The sequence below is a fragment of the Chaetodon trifascialis genome, chromosome 21 (assembly GCF_039877785.1).
Source record: "Chaetodon trifascialis isolate fChaTrf1 chromosome 21, fChaTrf1.hap1, whole genome shotgun sequence".
NCBI classification, from domain to species: Eukaryota; Metazoa; Chordata; class Actinopteri; order Chaetodontiformes; family Chaetodontidae; genus Chaetodon; species Chaetodon trifascialis.
The window spans coordinates 20294747-20313324 of NC_092076.1; the positions used below are offsets into that span (position 1 = coordinate 20294747).

Sequence of the window (18578 nt, forward strand, 5' to 3'; positions counted from 1 at the left end):
TGACTTATTTCAAAGTACACAGCTAGAGTACATGATTAGCCCAGCTTACCATGAGACTGAAAACAGGAAAAAGTTCCACTTCCGTACATTAGATTGATATGACAGAAAGCAATCAAGTTTGTTCCCCAAAACTTTAAGATATTTAATCTTTAATCAAACCGGCCTAGCCAGCTGCAGAAAGCTAACTTCCATGGTCATATTTTTTCCCTTTAGATGGAATGAAATCTGCCTTTCTTTACAGTTCAAGTTAAAAGTGCAACTGATGTCTTTTTAAATTTCTGTTCCATTTCTGTTTTATGGGGGGTGGGGGGGGGGGAATCACAACTTGATGGTTATGTAAAATGTCTAACATGACAATAGTATTACAACTTTGTTTAAAGGGTCTCCTATCCCAGAAATATGCATGTGGTTAGTATTTCTCTTTTCTTTTTTGAACAAATTTCATCAAATTAAGGGCTCCAATTTATAATACTGCTTACACTCCAGTAACTGGATATAAAGTGATTTAAAGTTCTTAATAGTTTTACTTTTGTCATTGCGATCGTTATGTTAAGAGATATCAAGTCTTTTGATGTTTTTATAAACTGAAAAGTAACTTATGTCTGCATTATATTGGAAATCGGGAAATTATTAGTCAAATCATAAGTTTCAGACAACTGAATACATATTTTACGCCATAATTTAATGATAATAATTATGTTGAGCACCTTTTCGGCCCACTTTCTCTTTGATTTTATAACTCAACCTCAGCAAACACCAAATGAACTCCAGGTCGTATTTCAGTTTGTTTCAGATGGGTTTATGTTTGTTTCTTCTGATTACATGATTTTATTTACATGATGCAAATGCACAGTATGAAAAACAGCCCTGTTGTTTCCTCTTTCCTGCTTCCTCTTTGCTGCTCTCAACCCAAAGAACTATTTGGTTTTATCTTGAAATTTCAAAAAGAAGTTTGTTGATGGAGTTTCTAACAGTACACATGAGTTCTGCAGTGTGATTATTACAAACCACTTATTAAAGGGGGATACACTCCTAGATCAGCATATTTTGTCACAATGAACCTCAAATTAAAAGTGAACAATTCTTGTAATCCATTTCAGTTTATGCATAGACAACTTCTACAGTCCAGCCCTGTGTGTCGCCCCTTCAGTTGTTAGGATGATGATGCCCTACCACAAAATAGATTGTAGGTTTCAACACTTAAATGCTGAACTCATCTTGTACAGTAAAGTGTTCCTGTCCAACAGGCTGTTCAAATCTTTAATGAATCTTTTGTCATGCTAAGTGCCTCAAATGTCCTTTGGCAGGTTGACAGTGTGTACTGTATTATTTTGTTCAGTGTAGTGGTGCACTCGCCTCTAATAAATGTACATTATGAAAACAAGTTTTATTTTAATTTTTTGTCTTATGCTGATGATCCTGCAAAGATCCACATGAGGGCAGCACAAGACAAAATGTTCCAGTTTTTTACTACATGAATTTGACTCAGTTGAAGAATCAACTTTTTAAGAGTTTCAGTTTTATGAAGGCCTAATCATAAATTAAATGCATTATTGGCATATTGTAGATAATTCTGATGTCAGGCCCTACAACTGGCTTTCTTGGAGTAATGAGTAAGTTGGACTGGAGTCAGAATTGTCTTTATTGGCCAAGTGTGTGAGCACATAAAAGGAATTAGACTCCTGTTTGCATTACATTGCACTCAATGTACTTGTGTAGGAAAAAGACATACAACTCAATGAGAACAGAACAAACACACAAACAAACAAGAAACATGAACATGCAAATGTTTAAGGATGATTTTTCAGATCATACAGATTATGTTATGTGCTATTATTATGTGTTAGTGTGTATATAGTCTTGTTTATTGCATTTCTTAAAAAAGTGAAAAAAAAATCATATACACCCACTTTATCATGTTCAGTCAAATACAACAGTCCTGCAATATGTCTTTCCTTCATGACGTTCTAATGTTCAGCTTTTAATTGAAACATCTGTATCACTGAAGGTAGACTAAAGAAGAAACACATCTCTGGAGAACGCAGTATAAGGGACTACAGAGGATTTATTGCAGGGACGTTGTATTAGATTTGTTGATATTAGCCTGATATTAGATATTAGATTTGTAGATATTAGTGAACCTAATAAACTGGCAAGTGAATGGATATTCCTATTTACAGAGGACTTTTCTAACACTCTTATTCAGGGAGCACACAGATGCCATTCATTCATACTCTGCAAGTTGGTGATTAGAAAACCAATGATAATGACAAATCCTTAAGTTTATGTGATCATTTCAGTAACAGAAAAAACTGCCCTTTGAATTACTAAGTATGTCAGCTGAAAGCAGCACCCATCTCAGGCACATTCATATCAATATAGAATTTTTGACCATGATTTAGCTTGAAACTTTTCCCCCAGAACTGTTTCAAAACTAAGTGAATTCCGACACGTCCATCAATTATGTCTAACTCCATGTCCCAAATCCATACTACATACTAATTCTATGTAGGTTTTTTAGGACATAGTCTGTTGACACTGTAAAAGTAACAAAATAAAATCTACTCAAAGAAGATAGTATGCAGTATAAATACATATGGTGATGTACACTATTCTCCCTTAATGCAATGTGCACAGAAAATTGAAGAGCTGTTCACAGGTGGACACACGATGGATGGATGGATGGATGGATGGATGGATGGATGATAGATGAATATAGTGGTTGGTGGTGAAAAAGCTGAAAAAAAATCTTAGAAAACAAGACAAAAAAGTATTAAGTCCATAGAAAAACACGGTGATGTGTGTGTGAAATTTAACTGGCAGCAGCTCCCCAAAGTCACGGTCTGGTTGACATCTAATATCACATGTCATTATTATGTCAATCATTTCCAGCGAAAACGCTGTTGATTTTTTTGATATACTAACAGCTCAAACAGTATACCATGTTGATCAGTATGTCATACATGCTATATAGAATTAGTATGTAGGATGAAACTAGGGCACAGCCTATGTTTATTGAAGATGCAGTGTTTGGGTTATAGCCTTTGCACAGTATAGATAAGTAACCTTGACGCAATACATTGTGTATACACCATATATGAATAGAAAGTACAAAGTGTATTAAGGGCAAGTATCATATACAGTAAGTGATGATAATTACAGTTGACTAAAAATTGCCTTTGAATACTTGGAATATCAATAAATCATCACTAAGTTACCCATTGGTTGATTGACCAATCAATAAATGACTTCAGCACTAAAGTGTTTGAGTATAATCATGCTCAAGTCAGTATTTCATTACAGTGATCAATAAAGAATGTAATAAAGTACAGAATACTAACTGTTGTGCAGCAGTGATGTGTATGGCACCTGGTGGTTGTGTGAGTAATGTTGACTGAGTGTGGTGGAAACGCTCCCTCTGGGGATTTCACATTTACGTTATCCTGCATCATCCACTGGCAATCAATTAAGCAAACATCAAATGAAATCAAAATTTAAAAAAATATAAGATGTTGCAATATGCCTATTGTAATCTAAAATTGTTGTGTTAACTGAAGAATAAGCAGAAATCTGTTGTGTATAAGAAGGAAAAGAGTCCAATGTGGAGAGACATGTCCAGAGGAAAGGCAGTGCAGCAGAAAGAATGGACACGTGCAGAAAATTTGCAATAATTAGGCATGAATAGCGTAATGTGAAATTCAATTAAAAGAGCTTGAATCTTTAACTATGTGTATATAGCATGTCATGTAGGCAGATGCAGGCAATGGGCCAATGCAGCAGGAAGACAGCCAGGTCTGCAGGCTTCTGTAGGGCTTCAAAATAGGTCATGTTCACATCAGGGATGTCTGCATAATTTTTATGACTTCTCCGCTGCTGAAGTGGTTCAGGCCAGTGGCCCGTGGCTGTGGAGGAGAGCACTGTGTGGGGGATGGAATGGATGGAGGAGACCTCTACATGAAGCATCATTGTCAGAGATGCAGAGACACAAACAGGAGCTGACTGAAGTCTTTTTATCTCAACTGATTTCTCTCTCAGTCACATTGATAGAATTACAGTGAGAACAGCCCATGGATTGTCAATGTGAAACATAAAGTCTCTTCTAAAGGTTTAGTCACATGTGTCACCGGATAAGTATGACTGCCACTGAGTCAATGTGAATACTCTGGCTGTTGTGCAGAACATGCTCATGGATTCACAGCTCTGAAGTCTGCAGTTGTATTTGATGGTTTAGGTTCACATCACCTGTATGTTACTGTCAAAGAAAACACAGCCACCAACAGCTTAGCATTGATTTTACTTGTTTAAGATTAACAGAAACAGAAACTAACAAGAACATTCAAAGGACAAACATTATCATTATCCATCAGGGTCTCAACAGAAGGACTTTCCTGCTATCCAACACGCCAGCTTTGTTGTGTTGATGTTTCATTCCTCCTCCTGTGTACGTGTACACACATCAATCAATGGCCACAGACTAATCCCAAACATTACTCATTAATTCATATCATTCAATTATTTGATTTCATTTTCTGGAATTGAATAATAGTTGAACAAAATTGAATCACTCCCAAAAGAATTGCTCAGTTGGACTCAAGAAACTGAAATACGCAAATACATTATTAGTGCGAGCTACTGAGTGTTAAATATTTCTTCTGTAATCTTTATTTTATTTTATTTTATTTTATTTTATTTTATTTTATTTTATTTTATTTTATTTTATTTATTTATTTATTTTTGGCTCAGCACATACAGTATGTAACTGACAGCATTTAATTCGTCTTTCCATTTTTTCTTTTTTTGTTACATGTAACTTGATAAAAAAGCGTGTTGCAATGTTCCATTAAATCCATCCATTGTTGTTTTTGTAGTGTACATAATTGATTTACTATTGGTTGCATGTTTGCCCAGACCTCCACACAGTAAACAAACTGAGGTTTTGAAGTGCCTCATAATTCAACATGCACTTGGCTTTGCAAATTTGGACATGTTCATCTTATAAGCTTTTGACATATTCCATATTAACTCATCCTATACCTACTGAGAAATTAAGTTTTAAGGCCCTTTAAAGGTACACTGTGCAGGGTTTTCCTGAAAACCAACATATAGACTCACACTTAAGTAATCCCTCTCAGTCAGCGCCTATGACCCTCTGATGGCGGTTGAGTAGTATTTCTCTGCCGAGACCCTGCTTTCTGCCAGTCAATAACAGAAAAGGACTTTATAAAAGGGCAGGAATCAGGTACCAGACCAGAACCAGCACATGTTCAAGAGTACGCTATGGAAGTGGTGCAGAAATGGCAGTACAAGCGGGCAAGTGTTCCAAAATGAGAGAGAGTCTGGCGAGCAATCACTTTGCCTTTTACTTTGAAATAATTGTGTATTGAACTTGTGTAAATCTACTCAGACTTGTGAGGGTCTCCCAGAAACCCTTCCTGCTGAGCTCAGCCCAAACCTGTCGTTTCCTGTAACTCTGCAGCCTTGTTGTAAACGTCTTTCACCACTGCACAGAGAAGAAAACTCACCTGAACCAGCCACAGAATTGCACCTGAAGTTTAATTTTTCTTCTACGATAGATTAAATGAGAAGTTTAGGACCCAATACTAACCCTTGTGGGGCTTTACATTCAAATTTACTATAAACCGAGTCTGTTGTCTCCAAAGAATTACCAAACCATTTAGGAACTAAAAACATATTCCTAAATCAATAAACTAAGTGTACAAATATTAACAAAAATAAAACAGTATCCATAAAATACCCACTATGTATTTAAAATTGTGGAATGTAGCTTAAATTGAAACTCCCAAATTCCTTGAAAAAACAAACAAACAAACAAACAAACAAACAAAAAATGGATCCTTGATGGTCATCACAGCCCTGTGAAGAAAGACAGCAATGACTCGTGGTGTGTCACAATAAATCTTTATTTCTAGTGCAGACAACACAGTGCTCCTATTGGTACTCCCTTCGTCTTACAAGGTGTCACTTTGTTCCTTCACACTGTTGAGAAAATCCACAATAGAAGTGAGAAATCAAAAATGTCACAATAAAATGGTTTCATGTTTGGACAGCGTCCCCCAGTGTCACTTCAACAGGTGATCCCTGCCCCTGGACTGAGAAGATGCTTAAAGCTGTCACAACACTGAGACACAACAACACGTCACATGTACAGTCATCGATGTCAGGCAGAGGGTTAGTGTCCTTTGATGATAACACCTACGCCTACATCAAACTGGGATATGTTGACATATAAGTGAACATCTGTGTTTAACCTACAATATATAACAGAGTGATATGACTCATCCCTCGTTTAAGTAACATGAGTTCCAGTATGAAGGCCTTAATATGGCCACAAAGTAGAATCAAATGTAAGGATGAGTTTAGTTGAGTTAAATTCAAAATATGCACCCTCACTTTCCAAATAAGCCACGGAAAGCCATGAGCCAAGTGTGTCTGAGAGGGCTCAGAGCAGCAGGCCTTACTGGAAAAAAACCTGCTCAGAGTGGTCCGAGCAAACTGACTACTGACTACGATCAACCTTGACAAATATTCTCAACTCTCACTCACAGTTGCATCGCTGTGACATTATATCTGTGTCTTGTTTTTAAATGCATGATGGGACATTTTGAGCAAGGGTTTGCAGTAGGGGACTTGGCAAATGCAAGAGAGGTTATTATTTGCACTAATGTGGATAAAAGTGCAGAATAGATTTTTTCAAATAATTCTTGACCTGATAACAATTTATTTACAAAATATAATGTATGCACTTGTACAAAAAAAATTCTGTGCAAACATGTCCATTATGTGCACTAAAATGAGACAGAAATATAATTCCATACATCATGAAGTTTAACCAACTCCATGACAGCTGAGCCAACTTGAACTTAATGAAGGCTGTGAGATTGGGTAAAAAGCTAGCAGGTGGACCTTAGTTTAAGATCATTGTGTCAAACTACGACTCCCAAGGTCAAGAATGACCTTTCACTGCCTGAAGTATGGAGCTGGAGCTGGAAGGTGATCAGCACACTATGCCTGCTTTCTTTAATCCACACACCAAAAAAATGTAAAAATGACACTTTGTGGTTTTATGGGAATGCTGGAACCTTATGCCATGCTAAGCTAAGCTAATCATCTCCTGGCTCAAGATCCATACTTAACATAAAGACATGGGGTTGATATATATCATCTCATTCTCAGACAGAAAGCAAATGAGTGTATATCTGTAGAAGACTTTCAATCTGAAGAGTGCTATGCAAACCCATTTAAATCTGCTTTAAGAAAGAGAAAATGAGCCTGATTCGTACTGAAGTACGCCTCGCCTGACTGGTAATGTTGCATTATGAAACAACTCATTGAAGAAAACATGGAAGTTTTTGGAAAGACTTGAAAGAGTTGCTGATGATCCTCTAAAACCTGAGTTCAAGTTTGTATGATGCTACAAACTATATGATCTCTAAAACTCATTGAGAATGTTGTAGTTTCTCATCACAGTGAAAGCTGGCACATAATTTTGGCACTATACAAAGTTTGTGCTTTGTAGCACATTGCACTTTTTTTTTCTTTTTTTTTTTGAATTATTATCTCACCAAGTGAGGGTTATTATAGTACATACTAGTGCAATATTTGTCAGACAAGAGTCTATTTGGCAGCATACATAAAGTTTTTTTTTATAGAAAATCTTCATAGGCTTCATAAATTAATCTTTATCAAGATATTCAGAAATGTAAAATTCTGCAAGGGTGGATCCATAATAATAAATACATATAGCACAAACACACCACATTTGTATGTACCTACTCATGCACAGTTGCACAAATAAAAAACACACATGCTCACATGGATTCAAAAGTGTCTTCACATGTGGAACCACTCATATTTAAAATGATATTGTGTCTAGCAATGCCATAAGAAATGTAATAACATTAACAAATATAGATCTTTTTAAAACAGTCAACCCAAGTATTTAAAGGTGCAATCAGTGATATTTTACTGCCTCATTGCATAATACTTGATACCCACAATGGTTTGCAGATACTGTTCAACGCCAGTCTTTCCTTCTCAATGGCTGTGAAAAAGTCTTCTGGAAACAGACCCAGAAGACAACTCATGATGCACTTGGCACAGCACTTTCTCCTTGTGGGGTCATTTATTAAGATTTGTTTTTTTATGAATGATAAATGGATTCTAGTAAAATGTGAAAGTATAGGCTGTGAGTGGGAAACACTGAGTTAACTAACAGGTGTTAAGTGAACATGCACTGAATCTCACTGATGGCTGCTTCACTATTTCAACATACACAGGGAACACTTCAGAAGCGGAGCATCTGTTCTCCACAGCCACATTAATAATATAGTTTAGAGTTGTTTTGCTGACATTTTGTGTGCTTTACAAGCATAAATAGATGTCTGCAGCTCCATTAGATGGTAACAGATGCTTCATGGCAGCACATGAATATGACAACCTTTTGTTGCTCCTAACTTTCTCTGTTACATTTCGATATAACTCATCTTACAGTGCATATATTTTGTCTGGCGATGTTGTGATAGCAAAATAATGATTTCATCTGCATGTCAGCAGTTTGGTATTGACTGCTGCCATACAATGTCATACTCATTCAGACAGTATTTCTATACACAAATTAATTTCACACTTTAGAGACGGAAGCTGCTCCAGGGTACATGGACCCGGTGTTTAAAGATAGCATAGTGAGGAAAAGAGCCGCAAGCCGCTAGTCCAGCTCCAGTAAGAGTCACATAGAGGCTGAAATGGCAATGGATCATCTCCAGCCGCCACAGTGTGACACACTGGCTGTGTGACACAGCCAGATGCTGAGTACATTGGCTGTTAAGCTTAATATTCCACTTCTGAAGCCAATGCTGTGGTCAAAGGCAATGACAGGAGTTAAAGGCTTTATAGGTCGACTTTGTACCTTGTAACCTGAGTTAGGCTGGGTCCAAATTATATTCAGTTTAATCCAGTGACTGAATGTAATGCTGCTTTTCAACTGTGGCTGCTCGTTAACCACTGGTGCATCATTATGCTTCCGGTGTATTTTCTCTCTATTACAGTCTGTTTGGGGTTTGTTTTGGGTCGACCAGATATTAGATCAGGTCTAAAAAGCTATTCAGATGGAGTCTCATTGCCCTTGGATCATTTTTCTCCCACTGGTCCATTTTGTATTGTGTCAAATCCAGCAAGAGCTCTACTCCAAAACACAAGTGAGTATATATGCAGCAGTTGAATGGAGCTTTGGAGCTTCTCCCATTTGGTAGCTAATGAGCTTATAGGTTTTTGTAATCTTTAGAGCAGGGGTGGAGAACCATTTGATCTGGGCCACATGGCAATTCAGAAATATAAATAAAGCAGTTACTTTTTTAAGCAGTAAAGAAGCTATCAACACACACATAGCAGTTAATATCACTTCAATCTATCATGGCACCTATCAACGAAACAAAAGTAGATGTGATTCCCAAGATCAATGGACAAATTATTATTATTATTATTATTTATTTATTTTTTATTTTTTTGAAGGAAAAGGCAGGCCGGTGTGCCTTCGTTAGTTTGTGGAGACAAGCTCGCAGTGATGAAAAAGGCTAATCCTTGGCGTTATTACGGCTTGAAACCTGCTAAACTGGGTGAGCTGCAAGGACAAATGTGCTTGGATAAAGTCAAGGCCCTTCAGGGGAGTTATGATGCCCAACAAAAAGCTTTCACCAGAACACATTCTGACAGAGACAGTGTTAACACAGGCACGTTTTGTGGTGAGTTAGATAATAGTTAAGAAGCTGAAACCTCATTCAGAAGGAGAATTAGTGACGTGCCTTGTTGCTGCCGCAGAACTGCTAACACCAGACAAAGTAAAACAGTTCCAAAGTGTCTGTTTGTCTGGAATGATTCATAGAGATGAGGGAAAACCTGTCGTGGAACTCAGTGATAGAAAGTGTCTGTGTGATTTGGCCTTCATGGTGGACATTACCAAGAACCTCTAGAGCTGAAGCCACCCTGATGCAATTGCTGGCTCCCCCAAGTGAGCACCTCCCCTTCCCCCCATCGTATATGCATAATAAGCTTCTCAGGTGCTGCCCAATCACTAGTGAGTCTATTCAGATAAGGTCTAACTATCCTCGGGTCCTATTAGGATCACGTCTAATTTTTTGCAAAACGAATTCATGCACATTGAGTTTGGGTACGTTTCCACTGGGCTGTCTGGGATCAGGTCCAAAGTTTTGAATGTGTACAGATCTCTTGGTAGTAGTATTCCTTGTACCTGACCTGTATGTCTTTGGAGTGTTGAAGGAATGAAGCACAACTGGCACAAACATGGGGAGGACAATCGAACTCTACACAAAGGCCCCAACTGGAACTGATGGGGTTTGAACTCACAACCTTCTTTCTGTGACCATTGTTAACTACTGAACCAGCAACCATACAATACTGATTGCAACTTTAAACTGCATGGATCAGAGTATCAATTCAACATTAACTGAACTTTTCTTGCATTTGAACATTGAATATAAAAACTGATTAATGACACACTTATAGATAACTTTCTCATAAAGAGTTTGGTATATGGTCTCGTTGGAAACTCAACCTGTGGTCTAAGGGCAAAGCTGAAGGCATTGAGACCCAAACAATTAGAGTGATTCAGTTACAGGGCTGCTTGAAGGCCTGGCAAGTATAAGCGTAGAGAACTACACGGTGGTTTCATTCTTCCAAGGGCCAGTTCGTATGTTTCCCGTGGCATCTGAACCAAACAGACCGTCTTCCTGCAGGCTCCTATTTCGGCCGATGGCACCTCGTCGGCTGACAGTGGCGTGCTGCCTAGGCAAAGTATTTCTTGGGAAACCTTGCTGCTCCACCTCTACACAGAGATTATCCTTTTCTTTGTCTGTTGTCTTTGACATGCAGCTATATGTATCGGAGTCTTGCTGATATTGAGTGAAGGGATCAGGTTTCTCACAGCAGCTTGTAGTGGAGGAGTGATCAGCTGAGCTGTACATGTGCCACTGGCAGGTGTGGACTCCATGAGAAGGCAGGAGGAGGCTGTGACAGGAAGTAATGCTGTCATGCATGTTATGTGCATGGCTGTGGCAGGAAGTCATTGAGTCTTGTACACTATGACAGGAGGTCTGGCGTTGCAAACTGTGGCAGGAGGCCAGTTGCTTATCCAAGTGAGGGCTGGAACAGGGAAGTTGGAGGTCTGGGTGTGGGCTGTTGGAAACCAGAGGTGAGCCTTCAAGGTGGTGCACAGCATGAGGGCTGTCCAGGTGGGAGCTATGCACACTCCCATCCATACTGGTGGAAGTCATGTGAGAACGGTAGTCTTGAAGGCATGGGCGGGGGCGGTTGAAGGAGCGTGACTTTGTTCTGTTATTAAGGCAGCTCTGTAGAGGCAGAGTGGGACGAGGGAGCTCGTCAGAAAGTGACTGTGGACGTGGTGACAGCACTGGCTCAGCAAGAGGTGAGATGGGGCTTGGGGTAACAGGACCCATCATGGCAACACAGCATGAACCTGTGTGATTGGGTGCGGGGCTCTGGGGAGGTGGTGTCATTTTGTGGTAAGAACTCTGCACAAGGTGAGGAGAGAGTAGCGGCTGCTTGCCTGAGCATGGGGAGCTCAAGTGGCAGTGTGGTTGATGAAGCTCCTGCCTCTGGCTGTGTCCATCCCTATTCCCATCATCTGTCTTGGACTTGGATGGGCAACAAGCCCACCAGCGGTGCCATACATCATCACGTTTGGCACAGTGCTGGATAAGAAGAAAGAGTCCTAGAGTGACACAAAAAGCCCCATACAGGCAGCTGAATATCATATCCAGGAAATGTCCTAGTGATACTGCCAATGCTCCTAAAGCCCAGGTAGCCAGAAACAGAAAGAGGGTGAAGGCTGTGGCCCGGAGCTGAGATTTAAATGAGTGCTCATTGGCCAGAACTGACACACCAGTTGTAAATGGTGGACAGTCCCCAGCAGGCCCAGAAGCTCCCCCAGTGTCAGTGGGGCACTGATGGTTTGACTCACTGGATGATAACTGCTGCTGCTCCTCACTCAGAACTCGCAGCTCGTATTTCCTCTCTGGGTGGCGTTTAAGCTGGATGTAGGCGCACAAGAAGTACACAGACATGACTAAGACCAGAAGACTCATGGGGGCATAGAAACCCCCAAGGCTTGGTTCCCATGCCATCCAGCAACTGAAAAAGACACACAGCGACATAAACATTCATTTTAGTCATTAAACAATGACTGAAAACATGATTGTTCAGAAGTGATAGGTACTTACTACAGAGCATCATCTCTGCTGCCATAGTTATCCATGCCAAATGCTGCTGTAACTCCAACAATTATGAGAGGGATTCCATCACTAAGAAGATAAAATCTGCAAAAGAAAGTAAAAAATATAAGTGTTATATTTTATTTATTTAAATAGGGAAGGCCATTGAGAGAAAGCTCTCTTTTGGAATGACACCCTGATAAAAACACTGAATACATCTAAAAATTTCAATACATATAAAACAATGAAAATAAAATTACAATACATGTAAAGCAATAAAGGTACATGGATTATGCTGTCTTAAGGACTTTCCAGAGTTGGGGCAGAGGGGCAGAAAAAAGCTGAATCAAAGTACGCTGTCATCAAATGAAATTGATCTTTACAATTTGTGATTTCAAGGATTAGTACAATTAGAACAGTTTCTTGAAGCACAAACTGACTTTTTTTTTTTTACAGCTCTTCATGCTGTCATAGTGTGTGTGACAGGTTAAGCAAGTAGGAGCAGCATCAAGTTATTACCGACTGTCTGAAAGGGCACTCAAGGATAAACAAGGACCAGTTAGCACAACACTCCAAACTTTGCTTTCTTCAAATCAGCTGAGAATCTTATAAAAGAGAAAAAGCACTTTGACTGCTGTAATCCTTACAATGCAACAACAATGTAACAGCTTTCAAGCTGTCTTGCATCAAGCTTTCATGATGGTTTTGAAAAGCAGTGTTGTTGATAGAACCCACTGAAGCAGTCATGATTAATTTACATATTGTAAATTAGTCATTTAAGCAGAGAAGATTGCTAAGCCTTGCTGCGCACATAAACGCCTGCTTACTATCTTACATCTTACCTGAGGATGGTTGGTTTGGCACGAGTCTGGGCAGGCCCATTCCTGTCCTGGATCCGAAGTGGGTCCGTGGACACATCTTTACAGATATTTCTAGCGGTAAACGTCAGCCACAGCATAGTAGACAAAGAAGCATAATGGAGCACGATGCCAACCTAACACACGTGAAGATGTAAACAAATATTATTAAAAGCAGTATGAGTTCATTGTCCAATATAGCATGTGTGTGTATTGGTGTTTTGTACATGAAGCTGAAATAGATGGGTAATCACCATACCACAAAATGCACTGCATTCAATTATTTTTGCATGCTGCTAACTAAGCAGTCTTGATGTTATGTTAATAAAGTGGCTACGGACTGAATAAATGAGCATGTTAACCAAATAAACAGGTCCAGAGTTGAAAATGCATTACAATATGTCCACTGAATCACAAGGAACACAGAGGGCTCTATTTTCGACTCCGCTGCTGGCGCAGCGTGGTGCAAAGTCAGGTCCGCTGTATTGATGGGGCGTGGTGGCGCAGACTTTGGTATTTTCGTGCATCTCCTCCCCCTTCTCATCTCAGTCCCACCCAGCAGCTCAACTCGGAAAGAGGGAGAGGAGAAGGCGTGGAGTGCGTTTGACACAGCTGAGTCAAATTTTCACCAATCACAGCAGCTCCTCGCCGCACCTTTAAGAATGCCGCTGGCTGAGGCGCATGGTAAGTTTCGAGGACGACTGAGGCCGCGCAGGAAAGTGTCTGACTCCCTTGAAATGATAGACTAACGTCACTCATATCTCATGACATCCGTTTGTATTACTTTACACACCCGTTTGTATATACTGTTTATTTTTTCTCAGTTTCTATATATTGTTTTATATTGTGTTCTATATTTTGTGGTGTGTGTGTGTGTGTGTGTGTGTGTGTGTGTGTGTGTGTGTGTGTGTGTGTGTGTGTGTGTGTGTGTGTGTGTGTGTGTGTGTGTGTATTCTGGATATAGATATTTTGTTTTTATATATTCTTTTTATATATATAGTTCTCTCTCTTCTTTCTTTCCAATTTTCTTCTAATTCTATTCTTGCAAGGAGCACTGCAACAAAAACAATTTCCCCTCAGAGATAAATAAAGGATTTCTGATTCTGATTCTGATGTCTAAATATGAGGTCCTTAGATGGTAAATCCTCCTCATCCTCATCCTCCTCAAAGCAATGATGTACTCCATCTTTGTAGATAACGTTAAGCATTACAATGATAACATTTGTATTTGGAATGAAATGACGTGGGTAATAGCGGACAATGATCATCATTTACGTTTTTTCATGTGTCTGTCTCTCTCTGTCTCTCGAGTGCTCTGAGATAGATGCAGTATATATGCTCTGTAGGATGCCACGGCTGTTTCTGGTTGGCACAGCGACGTTAATCGATTAGTTTGCATCCCTGTTTCACCTGTGTACACTCAGTCAGGGTGAGTGACCATTACGCGTGACTGAACGCGCTTGCAATGTGGTCAGATGAGATACTGATCAAAATATATAAATATAGGTCTGACTGTATGTGCTGACTCAGACAGTTGCATTGAATTGTGGCTGTTGCTAATTATTGATCGCAGTGTGCGTTCGATGACTGACTGAGCACTGCTGAAAACACCGTTAAAACCACGCTGCCGTATTGTTGAAGGTGTGATATATGGCGTCATCAACCACGTTTTCAGTGGATAGCCGTTATCACCTAGCAGCCACACATCCAGAGAGGTGTCCCCCTGAAAGACTGTAGGGATGTTAGAATTTGCCAGGATGAACGAGTCATGTGCCGACCCGGGGAAAGTGGCACATACAGTGGTGGAAAAAAAGTTTTTGGACACCCCATGCATTTGTGAAATATTGCATTAAGAATCACTTTTAGGTCTTCGAGTGCAATTTCTTTTAGTACAGTCACAGCCAAATTACTAAACAAATCCTAAAAAAGCCATTAAAAACTAAAAATTGATTGGTTCCATAAAAATACAAAAGAAATTTTGAGTATTGGGTCATTTTGGTACCAGTGATCCACTAATGAAGGTCGTGCTTTTCATTAAAAGACACAATTTTTGTTGCCATGCTTCATGTCTATATAAAGCCAGCACATTTGAAAGTTCTTCAGAGACAAAAATGGCAAAAACAAGAAACCTAATGCAGGAAACATGCCTGAAGATACAGATTCTCAGCCAGGAAGGGTACAGCTGCCGCCACATAGCCAGGAAGTGCAGATGCAGTCCTTCAGCAGTTGGATACACTCTGCAGAAATACAGACAAACCAACAGCTTGGAAGACAAACCAAGATCTGGGCATCCAAGGGTTTCTTCAGCAAGAAATGACCACATCCTGATCCACATGTGCAGGGAAAACCGCCGAATGACATCACAGGAGCTTCAGCAGCAGTGGTCAAACCAAACTGGCGTCCAGTGTTCCACCTGCACTGTACGTGGTCGACTTTTAGATCATTGCTTAAGGTCCTACAAGGCTGTCAAGAAGCCCCTGATCAATGAGAGACAGAGGTTAGCCTGGCGTCGTTGGGCCCAAGCACACAAGTGGACAGACAGGAACTGGAAGAAGATTCTGTGGTCAGATGAGTCCAGTTTCCAGCATTATCTTCCCCCTGCTAATGTGAGGATATGCAGAAGGCCAGGCGAAGCATTATCTCCAGCATGTACAGTACCTACTGTCAAGCATGGTGGAGGCAGTATCATGGTTTGGGGATGCATGAGTGCTGCTGGTGTTGGTCATCTCACTGTCTGTGATGGCACATTGAACTCTGCCAAGTATTGTGCCATTCTCGAAACCCACATGTTCCCTTCTGCACGTGCACTGTTCTATCGAGGTCAAAACTGGATGTTTCAACAAGATAATGCCCCTTTCCACACATCCAGGGCCAGAAGAACTTGGCTGCAGGAGCACAGTATCCAGGTCTTAGAGTGTCCAGCTCAATCCCCAGACATGAGCCCCATTGAAAATCTATGGTGGATTATCAAAAGGTCTGTTTCAAAGCATAAACCAAAGAATTTAGAAGAATTAAAAGCAGTAATTCAAGAAGAATGGGACAAGATTACCCCTCAACAGTGTGAAAGGCTCGTGGGGAACATGCCAGCCAGGATTAGAGCTCTACTGCGTGCTAATGGAAAGACTACTAAATATTAATTTGATGATGTGATGGTTTATTTATTTTTGTTCAGTTTTGAACACATTCTCTGTTATTTGTTGACTTTGATACTGACAATGTTGAGAACTGACGGACTGAAATTTTAGTTTTGTTAGTTTTCCTTGTAAACAATACAACAAAAAAAAATCATTTGTATTTGTTTGTGTCTGTCTAATGCAGCCACACCTTTTGAAACACAAAAAAGATTTTTACACAAATATTTCATGATAATATTTGAGATTGTGTAAAATTTTAAGGGTGTCCGAAAACTTTTTTCCACCACTGTACGTTTGTCACCAGGCAATTTGAGTCACAGATCACCAGACATCCTTGTGTACATTCGGTCAGGGTGAGTGACCATTACGCGTGCCGAATATGCTTGCAATGTGGTCAGATGAGATACGGATCAAAATATATAAATTTAGGTCTGACTGTATGCGCTGACTGATAGTTATTGATCACATGCCAGACACTGTGGAAACCTGACTGTGAGGTGTTGGTGACGTGAGCGCACGACTCCACCAGTCTCCGTTTTATGAAAATCTACTTGCCCAGTGGTGCGCCGCTTGCGCACAGAGTTGAACAGGTCTGGGGTGGCGAGTTTTCAGTGCACTTTTACGCCGCCGGCGCAGACCGAAATGGTCGAAAATCCCATTATGCTGACACCTCCCCCTACTGCGCCGCAACGCCCATCCTGGCGCACCTCTGTACGCCTCAGTTTACCAAAATACCAAGTGCGCCGTGCATCTGCCTGCGATGCCCGAAAATACCACTGTGCCAGCGGCAGAGTCGAAAATAGAGCCCAGACAGTCACTGTGCTGATTTGCTTTCTTTAATTCTTTTTGCACTAGTGCACTGTACTACACCCATTTTATGATTACATTTAATTTGTGATTCACTTTGGTTAGAACACAGAAACATTTTGCAGATGCAAAAACACTGTAGGTACCAGAAACTCGATCTAAAAATAACTTTTTTTCTAATTGAGCAGTGCATGCTGTTCTGCACCACTGTACTGCACAGTGTTTATCTTCACTTCCCTTTGATTTAAAATACTGAACCTTTGGTGAATAGGATTTTTAGCAACACTAACAGTGTGGCACTTTAAAGCTGTAACAACTATACCTGCTAAACATCAGCATGTTAATATTGCCACTGTGAGCATTTAAATATGTTTATGTTACCATTTAGCTTGAAGCAACATTGTGCCTGAGTACAGCCTCACAGAGCTGCTGGTATGGCTGTAAACTCTATCTGGTTTCATTGAGAGAAAAAAATACAGTCCAGTGAGGTTGAATAACTTTAATAGGCATTGTTCTGTATGTTTGAGCAAAAAAATAATAATTTTTTTACACATGAGCAGCCTGAATGAAACTGGAAAATAAAAAAAACAATTTTAGCCCATGGAAGTAAGCAAATGGTAGTAATTTCTCTTCATTCTCAGTGAACACTGGTTTCCCCACAGACACCGATGCCTCTCTCAGTTTCTAAATGAAGCCTATAGCTGCCAGTGACATTAAAGCTGTCTGAAACTGCTTGACCAACAACTGAAGAAACTCTCAGGTCTTAGAACCAACATACTGTGCAATTGCTGTGAAAAAATACTCTGCTGAGAAAGTAGGAAAACAACTTACAATTTGACACACAAAAGGTAAGTTGATCTGATTGATGCCCCCGGCAAAAACTCCAAATGTCAGCCCCGTGTGAAAGAGGAAGTTGAGGAGTGTGTGCCAGCCATTCCTGCTGATACGGATCACACTGCAAACATTAAATAGAGTGACAAGTTACAAAGATGGACGTCCTTTTATCCACTATGTATTCACTGTTGGCCACTACTAAACAAGTTCATCAGTTCAGTCAAATGTTTAGATAATGCTTGAATATGAATAAAAATCATTAAATGTAGTTGTGGTTGTGTGTTTTGGTGTATTTTGGTCTTGGTCTGAGAAAAGAATAATTGAAATGTTAACAGTAAGCTAAACCTCAATTTTAACGAGACGGATAGGTTCTCCTTGTTTCAAATCTACATTAATACTATACCTTGTACGCCATACAATATTGAAAGAATTATGGTTCGCTGCATGGTTCCTGTCTCTACTGGCCCTGAGGTTAGACCTTCCTAATATGACTCCACTGTAAGAGATGGGATTACAATGGACAGTTCTCATTCCACGCTACAATGACTTCTAAAGTTCAGCTATGTCTGAACAGTCTAAGATACCGAGTGTTCTGGTCAAAAACAGTGCTCTGTCAAAACAATGCAATTAACATAACCAAACATTACCCACTCTCCTCCAACTGCAGCTGTCTACAGATCACA

General features: G+C 39.9%; 1 protein-coding gene across 3 annotated transcripts in view; it reads right to left on the reverse strand.

Annotated features, from left to right (window-relative positions):
- adgra1a (adhesion G protein-coupled receptor A1a) overlaps window positions 1–18578 on the reverse strand; it is a 339338-nt gene that overhangs the window by 309957 nt on the left and 10803 nt on the right. The window contains exons 3-7 of one of the 3 annotated variants that reach the window (XR_011603478.1): window positions 17893–18016; window positions 13106–13257; window positions 12273–12368; window positions 10356–12183; window positions 9509–10068 (exon numbers count right to left, since the gene is read on the reverse strand). Coding sequence is in view for 1 of the 3 variants with exons in the window: in XM_070990854.1 (XP_070846955.1) it covers window positions 10689–12183; window positions 12273–12368; window positions 13106–13257; window positions 17893–18016 (1867 nt within the window). In the remaining 2 variants the exon portion in view is untranslated. Of the gene's footprint in view, window positions 1–9508; window positions 12184–12272; window positions 12369–13105; window positions 13258–17892; window positions 18017–18578 lie in introns of those variants that run through there. The other 2 variants (XR_011603479.1, XM_070990854.1) reach the window with 2 other exon arrangements.